At 36.8% G+C, this 15547-nt stretch overlaps 2 protein-coding genes across 4 annotated transcripts; both read left to right on the forward strand.

Annotated features, from left to right (window-relative positions):
- The first annotated feature begins 669 nt into the window (after positions 1–669).
- LOC107856321 (NADH dehydrogenase [ubiquinone] 1 alpha subcomplex assembly factor 2) lies at positions 670–6855 on the forward strand. 3 transcript variants are annotated; one of them, XM_016701312.2, is made up of 8 exons: positions 670–1038; positions 2479–2535; positions 2713–2765; positions 3779–3830; positions 4252–4314; positions 4418–4477; positions 5794–5836; positions 6299–6855. In XM_016701312.2, exons 1-8 carry the CDS (start codon positions 927–929, stop codon positions 6360–6362), a joined length of 504 nt encoding a protein of 167 aa, XP_016556798.1. In that variant the 5' UTR covers positions 670–926; the 3' UTR covers positions 6363–6855. The 3 variants fall into 3 exon arrangements, with proteins under 3 accessions (XP_016556798.1, XP_016556799.1, XP_047249256.1); XM_016701313.2 differs by having other exon boundaries at positions 720–1042; XM_047393300.1 differs by lacking the exon at positions 4418–4477 and having other exon boundaries at positions 733–1038.
- A 1054-nt stretch (positions 6856–7909) lies between these two features.
- On the forward strand, positions 7910–15541 carry LOC107856335 (aconitate hydratase, cytoplasmic). The gene is made up of 20 exons (XM_016701336.2): positions 7910–8371; positions 9698–9802; positions 9941–10101; positions 10208–10300; positions 10417–10602; positions 10747–10908; positions 11265–11409; positions 11495–11637; positions 11734–11790; positions 11875–11954; positions 12049–12124; positions 12341–12526; positions 12650–12717; positions 12817–12935; positions 13146–13267; positions 13690–13788; positions 13871–14350; positions 14475–14573; positions 14664–14906; positions 15239–15541. Exons 1-20 carry the CDS (start codon positions 8164–8166, stop codon positions 15305–15307), a joined length of 2901 nt encoding a protein of 966 aa, XP_016556822.2. The 5' UTR covers positions 7910–8163; the 3' UTR covers positions 15308–15541.
- Positions 15542–15547: the final 6 nt, after the last annotated feature.

Here is a 15547-nt window from a genome sequence, read left to right on the forward strand (position 1 = left end):
GTCATTCCAAAGAATTTTTTCGACTTTTGTAATATATTGGTAAAAAGTAACAAAAGGAATATTGAATAAGGTTTTTATTAAATATAATCTTTGATATTTAAACATACATTTGCATATTTCTAACTTTAATATGGTATTAGCAAAAATCGAATCGAAGCAAAATTTAATTTATCAATTACCGAATTACCGAATCAATGTTTATAAGTATGGTCTGTGGTATCTATACTCAAATACCGATTACCAAATTATCGAATCCAAACTTTAAAAATATCGAATCGAATGCCGAACGTCCATCCTACTTAGTATCATATTTTTCGAATACAGAGTATTTAGACCATTGATAGAAATGACCTAATGGCTTACATGAACGCAGTTAAGTTAATTAGACAAAAAACAAGAGAATAGGAAAAATAAAATACAAAATACATCTTAATTTATCATATTTATACAGATTTCACTGATTATGTATCATCGGTGGATGTATTAAAAAGTTAATTATGTATCTCGATAGATCCAAAATTTTAAAAAAGTATCGAAAGTTAATTATGTATCTTTACAAGAAAAAATATATCTTTGTTTGATGTATTATATATCTCGACAGACCCAAAAACGAATAAAATGTATCAGGAGCTAATTATATATCTTTACAAAAAAAATAATGTATATTCATTGAATGTATCGAGAGCTAATTATGCATCTCGATAGATCCATATTGAAGATTTTCAGTAATTACGTAAAATGCTGGAATTTTGTGTAATTAAACTCCAAGCTGTGGGATTTATGTGGTTCGAATAACAGCCCAATTTGTAGATGTAGGTAACCCGACCCGAAATGTTCAACAGTTGCCTTCTCCCTGCAAATCAAAGCTAATTCTACACTAAATTGGAGAATAAATACTGACTGAGATTTCCAAAAAAGGAAAGAAAATGTCGAAATTATGGTCGAAATTAGCAGGTATATTTAGCAGCAAGAATTTTGTAGGTATTGATAAAGCGGGAAATCGATATTTCAAAAGAATAGAGGAGCTTGATGGTGTCAGTAAGTGCGTTTCCCTTCTTCACTTTTAATTAATTCTACCAATTTAATTCCCCAGTTTATGTATTTGTATTTAAAATTCTGCTGATTTTAGTGCATTTAATCATATTCAACTTTATTAGCTTTTGTTCTGGTTTAATATTGCTAATTATGATCATTTGGATTTTTGAAAGTACAGTACTTGAACTGAAAAAAAGTAGGTAAATTTGCAAAAAAAGTAGCTCGGTACATAAAGCATTCTGCATTAACGCAAGAATGTAGACAATCTATGGTAATGCAAGCATTAGTGACTGCTTTTGCAGTTTGAACATGTGTGGTATAGGTAACACAGGGCAAACTTTACAAAATGAGGTGATTTTGTATGAGGAAACAGTAAATAAAGGAACAGATACTGATGTTTTTATAGTAAATACACTGATATTACAACCAGAATTCTGAAACAGCCGCTAAGAAACTGCTAACACCTTAAAATACAACCTAAGACATGAATGGAATTCAGTTACAGAACACATAATACTAAGATTACACAGATTTCAGCATTCCAAGACATTTGGGAGGCTAGAACTCTCCAGAATTCCCTTTTTGCCTCATGACAGTTACTAATTCATTTAATTGTTTATTTTGGTATCTTGAATAAGTATGTATAACTTGAGGCACATCACGAACATTTGGAAATTGGAAAGAAGAATTACTTACAGAGTTAGCTATGGATGGTTTTAGAAGAGGTAGAGGTACGCGGATGAAGGGAGAGGTGATCAAACAGGACATGTCGGAGTTTTAGCTTGCCAAGGACATGATGTCAATTCTCAGATTGGAGGTTGTGTAGGATGCGGATTAGGGTAGAAAGATAGTAGGTAGCTGTGTGTTGTCTTGTTATCCGCCCATGCTAGTAGTTGTAGTATTGCTCCAGTAGTTTTTTGCGTTCATTTTTTGTTATTATTTGTTGTTGCTTGTACTTCAACTATAATATTATTTTGTTGTTGTTGTTGTCCTGTTACTGTGTGCTGTTTTTATTACTATCTTCTGTTTTCCTGTATGTTTGTTATTTTTTTCTGGACTGGCTTGGACGATTTCCTTGAGCTGAGGGTCTATCGGAAACATCTTCCTACCTCGTACACTCTACCCTCCCAAGATCCCACTTTTGTGGGATTATATTGGGTATGTTGTTGTTGTTTATTGTTACCTATAGCTGTCCCAAATATTTAGGCATTCAAAAAGATCTTTCTCTAAAAAAATAAAATAAAAAATTGGGGCTAGGTGAAAGGGAAATAATGGAGGTGATTCCAAGATAGGAATCGAATCCTCACCAACAAGGTGAAAGTTCAGGGGGCCGCCAACTGACCTACTGAGATTTCCTTGTTCACAAGTTGTATGTAGGATGTCCTTGTTTTATATTATGTTATCTACTGAAGAACTTTATGTGATATTGTCATATTTTATTAGTGAAGGAAAAGAGATGGGTGACATTCAAAGGAGAGGAAGATCCAACCTCCATTCCAGGTATGCCCCATTGGGAGAAACACTTGCCTGCTCTAGATCTTGTTTTTGGTTCAAGTATCATCAGCTTATCCATCACGTTAATATGTCGTGAAGAATAATTGTCTGCTATTTCTAATAAGTTACACTATCTACCACATCGGTTGTTGCCATTAAGTAGTTAAAATTGATTGATTGCAGTTGAATGGATATGTTGGTTGAACGGACAACGCAAGAGTGCTCCAACTCCAGAGGTAAATTTTGATCTTCGTGTTACAATTATGTGCTCATAATTCATTGACCATCCTTAACCAACATTGTCTTTTCTTTGTATGAATTGTCTTGTTCAAGAGTAGCATTGTTATTCCTTCATCAGCATGGGTGAAATTATAGAATACGTTCTAATAAACCAAATAGTTTAGCTCTTCTTCATATTTGGAATGAACACATGCAAACTATAAAATGTATGAAAACATCAACGTGATACGCTGATACTTGAATAAAAACTTAAATTGTTATTGCTGCAATCCATATCTCTTGCCTTTTTTACTACTCCAATGAATTCTTAGATATATAATCACTTGATATTTTCTTTTTATTTTGATTATGATAGGTAAATAATTCATTAGAAAGCATTGGAGGGAAATGGACTGATATGCATTTAACCAGAATCTTATTTTGAAAAAACAAGCGAGCAAAAGTCCCATAAACCCCTATTGCTTCTTTTGCCATTAATTTCAGCTCCAGGATACTATTTCAATTTTTATTGTGGCTGTGTTTTAATTTTAACATCTTATGGTACTTGAAACACTAAGCAGGTTAACACTAAGCAGGTTTTCCTTCTTGTGGTTCTTGTTTGTTGTGCCATTTCATTTATACCTTTGGTGGTCATGTTCCATTAATTGAACATAGGTCCTCAGTATATATGGTGCAATCTAGTTGAGGTGCTTCTATCATTACATTTGTTGTCAAAGAAAAATTGAATGACTGCAAAATCTTGTCCAATATTAGCCTTCAACGAAGTGCTTGGACTTGTGTGATTAAAGTAGGTCACAAGTTGTCACTTTTAACATATGTTTTTCATTATTCAGACATGCTTCTTTTTAAATGTAAGTATGCAATCTGACCGGGTTGAACTCTGTCAGTAGGCGAGCAGTTATAGTAGTTGGTTGTCTGGGGATTTAATCTTGTCCGTCAAAAGCATATTTTATTTAGCTCAAGTTACTTCCTGAACTGTATTTTGATGATCGTATATTTTCTTTACCAGGAAATGGCTGAGTTGGAGGCTAGAAGGGAATTTGTTAAGCTTAATGTTGCTCGTAAGTTTTCTAATTTTATGCCCCTTTGTTGTTCATGGATTTGTTGTAACTGCTCTTTAGAAAACAACTCTAACATACTTATTCCTAACACGTAAGATATTTAAGTTTATAGGAGAAGATAGAAATAAGCTCTTCGTTCAACTTCTGGGTGATTTAACTTTCAAATGTTTTTCTGCTTTTGGCCCATATTAGGTGCTTAAACTACAGGGTCACTTAGATTTATTTTTCTTTCCTATTTTATATTTTTAAAACTTGGCTTCTGTTCTGGTAGTTACTTATGAGTTATGAGGTTACTTCTGCTATTAGTCTGGTTTGAGATTTTTCCAAACTTACATGCTTTCTTAAGACACACTTTGGCAATCATTGAATTGGCTGTCAGTCGATCACCTTCTGAAAATATATTATCTTTTGTTGCTCTAAGGTCTCAAGAAGGAAGAGGAGGAAAGAATGGCCAAAGAAGGCAAGAGGAAAGCCACAAACATTGGTAAGTTGCTTACTGCAGTTTTACTCAATCAGTTGAAAGGGGAAGCAAATTGCTACTTGAACTGCATGATATTCATTCCTCTTCACCTTGTCCGTTCCCCCAGGTAAAGCTGATGGCCCAGATTTAAAGAGTTTTGTTCAACAATTTCCAGATGCTTCAAAAGGTATATGACCCTATCCTACAAACGTACCCATGTCCAATTGTCCATTCTTTAAGTTAGGGCCTGTTTGGTTTTGCAATTAAAGTTTTTTCGTTTTAGAAACCAAAACAAAATGGTTGCAAAACCACCTCTCCTCTTTCGTTTCTGACGCAGAAGATGCTCTTAGAAAACAGCCAGTTGTGAGAACAAAGACAGTGCATCATGTGTGCTTCGTTTTTGAATGAACTACCCTTTAGTGAACATTTTTATTTTCCTCATGAAGCTCCTTTAGTTAATATGTTTAGTAGCATCTGCAGGTGTTTAATCAGTTTTATTCTATTAGTTTCACAGTGTGAAAGACCAAAAGATTTTTTAGGATACGAGATTCAGAAGATAAACCTATGATGAAGCTTAATCTACAACAAGTAGAGTTGACCGGATAATGTAACTAAATTTAAGTTCACAGCGCTGGCCAGAGGAAAAGTAGGTGTGCAGCCAACCACAAGATCGACACCAAACTCCTGTCCTGAAAAAACTTCTTCTCCAAATTTATTCTTTGTCTATCCTTTCTAGCCCTTTTTTCTTGAACAGTTCCTCCAATGGTCTTCACTTTGTTAGAACCTTAAGAACCTTTAATAAGAAATTTAGTTACCTCTACATGAGGAAAGGAATAAAGGTGATTTTGCATGCATTTAAAACAGGAGCATATCATGTATGGATGTGTGCATACATTCGTGCTATGTGGCTATGTTCCAGTTTTGGTAACTGAGAGTAGCTTATGGGACTAATGGAGAGGAAAGAAATTGTGTTGTCTAACATGTTAGAGGGTGTTTTGGTTTGCCCACAAGATGTGCCTGCGTAATACCGCAACACAGATAGGAGTATTATACATTCAAATTATAATACGTGGAATACTGCAGTGCGTGAATTATTAAAGGGGATATCATTATACTGTATACCCTATTAGTCTACATAAATGGTAGTGTTATTTATCCTCCATTCGTATGATAAGCTTTAGCAACTTTGTGCTTAACTGGGCAACTAAATTCTTAACTTCAATGATATAGATGTGATGTGTCCCCCTTTTTGCAAATTCGCTCGCGTACAGTAAGCAGTTTAATGGGTCTTATGATGCAACCAATGCCTAATAATTACAATCATTACTAAGCAGCAGTTGTCATTGTTGTTTGTGATACATCAAGGTCTGATTTATTAATCCATATAACAATTCCATCTTCTTGTTCTGCAATAGTTCTCCTTTCCGTGTTTTTGTTATTCTTTTTAGCTAATTTATGCCAATTGTTTCTAGACTTTGTTTGATTGCATCTTTGTTTCTGAAGGTGATACAACCGCGGAAGCATCTGATACCCAGAACGAAAAAAGGTGAGCCAAAGCAATAATTTTTTCCGGTGTGGATTGCCTTACTAAGTTTTCATTATTGTAATCATTAATGACAAGAAAGGAAAAAGTAGAGAAGTGAAAAGGAAAACGAAGTATGAGAAATAGTCCTCAGATAGTTCACTTGCGACCTCCTTTGAATTTGACGAGTTGTTGTGGTTCCCCTGCTTATAAAACTTGCAAATTGTGTAATATAGACATAGAAGATCAAAAGAAAATGAAGCAGCAATGTGCTTTTGCAGCCTTTGAGCTGATGATCGATATACAAAATGTTGCCTTCGTTAAAAAAAATGTGCTTATTGCGTCAGACAGTAAACGCAGAAAGTTCTCTTGTTTATACTCTTTGCTGTTTTTATCTGCCCTTCTAGCGATCCACCTAGCAAACAGTGGAAACCGTAGTTCTCCTTACGATTTAAATTCTCACTAATGTATCTTGTTTGTTTTCAGGTCGTCAGAGCCAACTGGTTCCGGTGAATCCTTTAGACCAGGAACATGGCAACCTCCCACCTGAGATCACCGACTCTATGGGAGCCTTTAGTTTTCTTTTGATGTTCGATTTTAAGGACATCAGATGACTGCAGAAGTTGAATACAGGGAATTAAGGCCACCTAGCGTGGCAGTCTCATTCTTTCTCTGCATGGTTGTTTGCCCCTAATTACTTTAGGGTCTTTCCATTTTTGATAGAACTGCACCAACTTTTGGATGAGCAATCCTCAAATTGTCAATCTGCACTATGCTCCTTTACCCTTAGATGTATCGTAAAGTTCTGCTATATTGATAATAAGTTCTTACAACAACATACCCCGTGAAATCCCACAAGTGGGATCTGGGGAGGTAAAGTGTATGCAGACCTTACTCTATATGGTGGAGGGGTGGTTTCCGGAGGACCCTTGTCTTAATGTATAAGTTCTTAACAGGAAAAAGATATGTATGCTATGTATTCTGGAGTATTATAGACAAATATCCAGTGACTTGTTTGTTTTAGCTTCCCTTCAGTTTGTTCATCTGACAGTTTGTGACTAATTGTTTCTGCATAGCGTCAGGTATTCATTTTGTGGCTCAACTAATTCGAGTTTGGGTCCCAAAGTCCCATATTGGAGAATAAAGCGTCAGTGACCTTAGACGTTTTTATTTTCAGGAATCGAATCCAGACTATGATTAATGGTGAAGGGATACTTTTCATTCAATGGAGTGCATAAAGATTTCAAATTTTATTTTTTTTCATCTTCAAATTGGAACATTTGGAAGATTAAATGAGTTTAGACAATGAAAAGATCACGATTCAACCTGCATGAATCTAAATTGTTGAAACAAAATAATGTATCCAATTCATACGATAATTCAATCCAAAATTCATTTATCCATTGATATATCCAAATTTAACCCACTTAATATAAACTCTGTTTTTCAAATAAGATTATGTACTTCATTTATCCAAATTATGACTAGTTTAATAGGGTTCCAGTTCACAGTGAGGTCACGGATTTGCTGAAATGCATGATCAGACTAGACTGTGTGTAATAGATCTTTTAAGTCTTCATCCTTTCTCGAATTACGCACATAACACAACGGGTTGCAACAACAACAACATCAAAAACAACAAACCTAGTGTATTCCCACCAAGTGGGGTTTGAAGAGGGTAAAATGTATGCAGTGCATAAAGTATAGAGGCTGTTTTTGATAGACCTCTGGCTCAAGATAAAGAATAGTTAACAAGGTCATAGTAACACATGAAACGAGATGGGTGGCATAGCCGAAATAAGAAATATAATAAAAATAGAAATAAGAGCAATACGAAAATAAAAAAATAGGAAATAAGAAATAAGAAATAAGAAAAGAACACCACCTAGTAACAGCATACACTAAAGGCAGACACAGTTCTAAAATTACTAAACCGCTACACAAGAGCTCCCTAACTAGTAGTTACTACCCACACACGCATTAGCCTTCTACCCTTATTTGCGACCTCCATACCTTCCTATCAGGATTATATCCTCGATAAGCTGTAACAGTTCCATGTCATATTTAATCACCCCTCTCTCTCCATCCTTTTATGAAAATTCTGACTTGATTACTTTTTGTTGAATTGTCGCACTCGATATAATATTATAATTATTAAGTAGAGAATGATATAATAGTATGTGTTACTTCCCAGCTTTCGCCAGCTCCTTCTTCTACATATTTCTTCCCCTCTACAACTCCAATTAGTTTACTATATATAGCTTAACAACAAAACGAAACGAAAAAGTACAGATAACTATAAACGCCAACTCTTCAGAGTTTTCGTGTTGTAGTGAACTATGTAATTAATCATGTATATATCCACTTGTCGTTGTTCTTCATCTTCCATAGCTGTTTCTAGAATCTTCTATTTACGTCCATTTTCCCGCCAAATTCAATCTTCTGTTACTACTTACCGATCATCATTCAGGTGCTCTGTTAATCGGCGTTTTACGATCAGTTTAAAGGCTCAGATTAGGACTGCGAGTCCTGTTATTGAACGCAAACTCGCTACTATGGGTATATATCTTCTCATACTTGCCGTTTAATTCTTCTTTCCGTTTCAATCTAAGTGTCTTAGTTTGACTGTTTAAGTTTTGTGCACTGTTGGTGCATAAAATATTCTACACCGCAATTTTTTACATAAAAATTGAAAAGGAGAAAAAATTAGATAAGCTGCAATAGCTGGACAGGTTTATCTGGTAGCGTACACTATTTTGTATGCTAACAGTGCACAAAACATAAATACATTCCAAACTTTGAGTATGCACGTGTAGACATGTCAATTCATCTCCATTGTGTTAGTTGAATACTTCAACTTACAAAATGAATATCTGGGCACATCCAAGATTTATGCGTCACGTTAGCCTCAAATATCCATGAGGCACAACGGGAACAAGTTGGAGTGTTTAGTTGCTAATTGAGACCGAACTTACAAAATGATCATCTAGGCAGGCACATCCAAGATTTATGCGTCACGTTAGCCTCAAATATCCATGAGGCACAATGGGAGGAACAAGCTAGAGTGTTTAGTTGCTAATTGAGACTGAGTTGAGGTGTCTAGGCGTGCACCGTTAAAGTTAGAATATTTACTTGACACTGAGGTAAAATGTGGGTGTATGTTTATGTATTATGCCTTTAACAAATAAATGGAGATTTTTGAATCTTGGGGTTTTAAGTTAAGGACGTGCATAGTTTTTTAAAGTTTGTAGCCTTAAACTTGACATGTAGCATGTTTAAATGGAGATTTTTGAATCTCGCGGTTTTAAGTTAAGGACGTGAATAGTTTTTTAAAGTTTGTAGCCTTAAACTTGACATGTAGCATGTTTGGAATTGCAAGACTTATAAATATAGAAAGAGATATTCCTTTTAAGACAGACTAAAAAGGAAAGTAAGACATTTATAAAACAAATGAGCGGCAGAATTCACCATCCATGGGAATTGGTAGCAACTATTAACATAGATATCTGGAGAGGATTTTATTGATAGCTTAAGGTGGTTGAAATACATTCATGTATGAAGTTGTTATTAGTATTTATCTTATGTTTCGTTGCTATGTAAATTTGGCACATATTTAGTGATCTTTGATGAAATGAAAGATTGATCCATTGCACATAAGTCCTTCTAATATGACTAATGGAGCTGAAATTGGGTCTTTTATGCTTATGTGCATAACAAGGCTGTCGGTATCCATGTCAATGTTTTCTCTTTCGAATTCGGAATTGGCATGTCATCTGATGCAAATTTTGCAGCTGCAAACCCTTCTGCATGAATTTTGTGATGTATGATTCTTTAGTTTTGACCGAGAGATCCTAAACCAAATTATCTTTTTGAACTTTTTATCAGCTTCAGAACATCCTTACAAAGGAATATTTACTAGTCTTCCCAAGACTGGAGGTGGCGAGTTTGGGAAATTCTACAGTCTTCCTGCTCTAAATGATCCAAGGATTGGTATGCACCCGAATAATTTTGCTATAATTAAGTTGAACCTCTATAAGAGGAGTATCTAGTTCCTGCGTTTGATATTGATCGTCTTTGTCGTCAAGCCAACATTTTAGAAATTTCTGCATTCCATTTCTTGTGATGCAGACAAGCTGCCTTTTTCTATAAGGATACTATTGGAATCTGCCGTTAGGAATTGTGACAATTTCCATGTATCCAAGGATGATGTTGAGAAGATCCTAGACTGGGAAAATACTGCGCCCAAGCAAGTTGAAATTCCATTTAAGCCTGCCCGTGTTTTGCTACAGGTGAAAAGAATGAAATGAAATGCTGACGAGTAAAGATTGTAGTGTTAGCAGATTTATGATTTTGAATTCTTGCTCACTTTCCATACACTTCTAATGATGTACTTAGGATTTTACTGGAGTTCCATCTGTGGTTGATCTCGCATCTATGCGTGATGCAATGAAGGAGCTTGGTAGTGATCCTGACAAGATCAATCCTTTGGTACAGTTCTTGTTCAGCTGGTTCCAACATTACTCAAAACTTCTATTCCTCTGCGGAGGATTGTAGTGGTTCTTTGTTTCTTGTCCTGTATATTGATACATTGACAATCTGTCCAGGTTCCAGTTGACCTTGTAATTGACCACTCAGTTCAAGTTGATGTCGCAAGATCTGAAAATGCTTTGCAGGCTAATATGGACATTGAATTCAAGAGAAACAAAGAGAGGTTTGCTTTTCTCAGATGGGGGTCCACTGCCTTCCGCAACATGCTTGTTGTTCCTCCTGGTTCTGGTATTGTTCACCAGGTATCATCATGGTTCTGGTATTGGCCTCCAGTAAAAATGTCGTTTCTGATTTTTCCTTTTGCTTACAACTTCTTGTTTGCGTTGAGGTTTTCTTCACGAGATTTTTCCTGTTTGCTTGCTTATTCTCCCTCAACCATTCCATAGGTTAACTTGGAGTACCTTGGACGAGTAGTTTTCAACTCAGATGGTGTACTTTATCCTGATAGTCTAGTCGGGACCGACTCTCACACAACAATGATTGATGGCTTAGGAGTTGCTGGGTGGGGAGTTGGTGGAATTGAAGCAGAGGCAGCAATGCTTGGCCAGGTATTTAATTTGTTTCAACATTCAAGTGATTCTTGCTCCATCACATATAGTAGTAAACAAGATCTCCCAGCCTACAACCCTGTTATGAATCACCACTCCCCTTCATTTGTTGCAACTGCATCGACTGTTCGAATGTCAAGGTGACACTATTTGCCTAAGCATATGCCTTTACAGAATATCTCCGCCTATTAACTGCTACTTGTTGCATTTAATGGTCACTTACTCGCTTAGTAGCCTTGTTGTACGATATAATTTTCTTGCAGCGTCTGCATTTTGGTGTTATTGCATGTGGTCCCTTGAGAAACACTATTGTTCAATTAATTTGAGTTCTTTTCCCCTCTTTTTTATTGTGACAGTCGATGAGCATGGTTTTGCCTGGTGTTGTCGGCTTTAGAATGACTGGTAAATTGCATGATGGGGTGACAGCTACTGATTTGGTCTTAACCGTAACTCAAATGCTAAGAAAGCACGGTGTTGTTGGAAAGTTTGTGGAGTTTTACGGTATGTAACCATCGTGCTGGCTCTTTTAAAATGGCAAATGAATGTTTTCTTTCCATGTGGCTCATTTAGTTTATTTGGTATATAGGTCCAGGACTAGCCTCACTATCATTGGCTGATAGGGCAACAATTGCAAATATGTCTCCAGAGTATGGAGCTACCATGGGTTTCTTCCCGGTAGATCATATGACATTACAGTACCTCAGATTAACTGGACGGAGTGAGGAAACAGTTAGTTGTTCCCTCTTTCTTTCTCCTTTAATTGTGTCTGCTTAAAATATAAAATGTTCAGACATTTCTAACAGCCTCATTACTTTATAATATTAGATAACAATGATTGAGGAGTACTTGCGGGCAAACAATATGTTTGTCGACTACAACGAGGTAAAATTTCTACTACAATGTTATCCTCGCATATTAATGTTTTAACTTTTGTGATGCAACTCAGCAGTTTAATATTACATACAGCCTCAAGAGGAGAGAGTTTACTCATCTTATTTGGAATTGGAACTTGCTGATGTTATGCCCTGTGTCTCAGGACCAAAAAGGTAGTAATATTTATAACTGTGTTCAGATACCAATTTATTGTGCAGCTCATTGTTTGATCCTGCCCAGCACTCTCACTGTTCTCGTTTCTCATAGGCCAAATGATCGCGTGCCTCTCAAAGATATGAAAGATGATTGGCATGCATGTCTCAATAACAAACTTGGATTCAAGGTTGTTTTCTCCTTGGAAAAAGTTTTGAATTTTGAGGATCTCTTTTCTTTTTCGTATAAACCATGCAAATTCTGACTGATGTAGTATCAATTGAAATCTAGGAGCTGGCACAAGAATGTCATAGAATTATTTAATTGTCAAAAAAAGATTAAAAAAAATACCACAGAATTGTTGTGCAATAGAATATAATTAAGCCTTGTCTTCGTAATCATGCAGGGATTTGCTGTGCCCAAGCAGGAGCAAGATAAAGTTGTAAAATTCACATTCCATGGGCTGCCTGCTGAACTTAAGCATGGTAGTGTAGTTATAGCTGCTATAACGAGCTGCACAAATACATCTAATCCAAGTGTCATGCTTGGAGCTGGTCTTGTTGCAAAAAAGGCCTGTGAATTAGGTTTGGAGGTTAGTTTTAGTGCCTAAACTAATGCTACAGGCGTTGTAGTTTGTCACACGTGGTGATTCCTGAGTTAAACTACTTACAGATGGAGCATGCTTTTTATGTCAACTTGTGTGATTATTTATCAGGTTAAACCATGGATAAAAACAAGTCTAGCACCAGGTTCGGGAGCTGTTACAAAATACCTCCATAAGAGGTAATGTTTGTAATTAGTTTTTACATATATTGGCCTTTCCCGTGTTATGGAACATTATTATTTTCCCTCTCCGAGTTAATTGGTGACTTTGTATTGCAGTGGTCTACAGAAGTACCTGGACCAGCAGGGCTTCAATCTTGTTGGCTATGGTTGCACAACGTGTATTGGTAATTCTGGAGACCTTGATGAATCAGTTGCTTCTGCCATCACTGACAATGGTACTGTCCAATTTATCACTTGACCCTTGCTATTTTTCCTATTAAGTACTGTCCGATCTGTAGTACTTTCACTTGGTGCCCTATGTTGTGACTTTTATGTAGTACTTTCACATGGCGCTCCGTGGCATTCTGCCTGCTTGAGCAGGTCATGTTTTAGCAAGAAAAAATGATTGCCGATGTTGATGATGTTTCTTGAGATTCTTTTTTCAGATATTGTAGCTGCAGCTGTGCTTTCTGGAAATCGGAACTTTGAAGGCCGTGTTCACCCTCTAACAAGAGCTAATTATCTTGCTTCGCCACCGCTGGTCGTCGCATATGCACTTGCGGGAACGGTATGCTAAGATGAATTAGATGGGGACCTGTCCCTCATTTTCTTAGATTGATACCCAATGCTAACCATGGTCCGTGGAAATCCAAATCCTACATTATAGTTTTATTGAAATACCATCTTTTGGGCATAATTTGCTGGAGGAGTGAACTTTCTCTGCTGAGATAGTTTCTTTCTGTGTTCTAATTTTCCATTGGCTACACTCAATTAGTAGCCTTTGGTTTCACTAAATGTGCCAACTAGAGCCCTTTCCAACCCTGTTTTGTGTTTTATTTCTGATAGAGTTTACTACTTGCTGCTTGTGTTTGCCTTTTCTTTTCTCAGGAGGGAGGGGCTTGTTTCCGACTGTCGCTTCTAACACTATAGTACCTACTTCGCTTGCATGTTCATATAGCTAAAAAAATTCTTTGAACTCATATTTTTCAGGTGGACACTGATTTCGAGAAGGAGCCGATTGGAACTGGAAAAGACGGAAAAAGTGTCTACTTAAAGGACATATGGCCTAGCAATAAAGAAATAGCGGAGGTACTTTGTTTCTTCTGTCTACAATAAGCAATGAACTAACTCCATGGTCCTGGAAATATGACTAAAAGCAATTTTTCCGTAGGTTGTTCAATCAAGTGTGCTCCCTGAGATGTTTAAGAGCACTTACGAAGCTATTACTCAAGGAAATCCTTTCTGGAATCAACTCTCGGTCCCATCATCCAATCTCTATGCATGGGATCCAAACTCAACCTATATTCATCAACCCCCATATTTCAAGGGCATGAGTGTGGACCCTCCGGGTCCTCATGGGGTCAAGGATGCCTTCTGCTTGTTGAACTTTGGTGATAGTATCACCACTGACCATATCTCTCCTGCTGGTAGCATTCACAAGGATAGTCCTGCTGCAAAGTATCTTATGGAGCGTGGAGTTCAACGGAGGGACTTCAATTCTTATGGCAGTCGTCGTGGTAATGATGAAGTGATGGCTAGAGGTACTTTTGCTAACATTCGCATCGTCAACAAGCTCTTGAATGGGGAAGTTGGTCCAAAGACTATTCAGATACCGACAGGGGAGAAACTGTACGTGTATGATGCAGCAACGGTAAGTTACAATGCCGATGTTCCTCTTATATTTGTTACATCCTGGACCCCCCACCTGGCAACCCCTTGTCATATGTAATAACTAATATTTAGTTATGCTATATTGAACTACGTACAACTTACAGAGATACAAATCCGAGGGGTACGACACCATTGTTCTTGCTGGAGCAGAATATGGGAGCGGGAGTTCCCGTGATTGGGCTGCTAAGGGGCCAATGCTACTAGTAAGCACTTTAGTCTAGTTTCCGCGGTTCAGATCATCTTTTTTTGTTTCTGTTTCTCTATGGATGTTAACATTATTGTTCTTGAAACAGGGAGTAAAAGCAGTAATAGCTAAAAGCTTTGAGAGGATACATCGCAGCAACCTGGTCGGTATGGGCCTTATTCCGCTTTGCTTTAAGCCTGGTGAGGATGCAGAAACACTAGGTTTGACTGGTCACGAGCGTTACACTATTGACCTTCCACAGAAGATTTCTGATATAAGGCCTGGACAAGATGTTACTGTGACTACTGATATTGGAAAATCTTTCACCTGTACTCTTCGATTTGACACACAGGTATGTATTTTGTTTCCACCATAACCTTTTTATCCTAGCCTAATGTGTTGAATAAGTACTACATTCAAGTAAATGATCAAAATATGTTTGAAGTTGGTTCTTTGAGGATCAGTAGACAAAAAGTTGTGCCATCATCTGGATTCCAGTGGTTCTTTGTAGAGCATACCCCTGAGTTCATCAAATTGTTATGTTTAAGCAAGACCTTTTTATCAACCTAAGTCTATGCGCCAACACATAAATCTATTGGATTAGTGTAAAGTGTAAACACCGGGTGGGGATAAGTTTTCTGTCCTATCGTAATAGCTCATATGTTTGTTGATTTGGAATTGTAGGTTGAGCTGGCATATTTTGAGCATGGTGGCATCCTCCCTTATGTCATTCGGAACTTGAGTAAACAGTGAACTAATGCCTGGAAGCTCAAATTGCCTTGCACCATGCTTGGCCTATGCTACTGAACTCGTCAATGTATAAAAGATAAGATGATATGTATTGTAAACGTTTGGGGATTGTTGAGATATATGGGTTGTAAATATTTTATGATTGTAATAATCCTTCTTCCCTCGTGTATTAGATGGCTACTATGTTGTTAATAACATTTGCAACGGCAACATAATCCAAAGAATTTATGCACTGCACATGGA

This window comes from Capsicum annuum, chromosome 7 (assembly GCF_002878395.1).
Source record: "Capsicum annuum cultivar UCD-10X-F1 chromosome 7, UCD10Xv1.1, whole genome shotgun sequence".
Classification (NCBI taxonomy): Eukaryota; Viridiplantae; Streptophyta; class Magnoliopsida; order Solanales; family Solanaceae; genus Capsicum; species Capsicum annuum.

What these genes read in the sequence shown, in the direction of transcription:
- LOC107856335 (XM_016701336.2), top strand. Translation starts at nt 8,164, where the DNA reads ATGTATATATCCACTTGTCGTTGTTCTTCATCTTCCATAGCTGTTTCT. An exon ending in CATATGCACTTGCGGGAACG is followed by an intron (nt 13,268 to 13,689) that starts GTATGCTAAGAT and finishes CATATTTTTCAG; the next exon opens with GTGGACACTGATTTCGAGAA. An exon ending in CTCTTCGATTTGACACACAG is followed by an intron (nt 14,907 to 15,238) that starts GTATGTATTTTG and finishes TTGGAATTGTAG; the next exon opens with GTTGAGCTGGCATATTTTGA.
- LOC107856321 (XM_016701312.2), top strand. Translation starts at nt 927, where the DNA reads ATGTCGAAATTATGGTCGAAATTAGCAGGTATATTTAGCAGCAAGAAT. An exon ending in TGTTAAGCTTAATGTTGCTC is followed by an intron (nt 3,831 to 4,251) that starts GTAAGTTTTCTA and finishes TGTTGCTCTAAG; the next exon opens with GTCTCAAGAAGGAAGAGGAG. An exon ending in GAGGAAAGCCACAAACATTG is followed by an intron (nt 4,315 to 4,417) that starts GTAAGTTGCTTA and finishes CCGTTCCCCCAG; the next exon opens with GTAAAGCTGATGGCCCAGAT.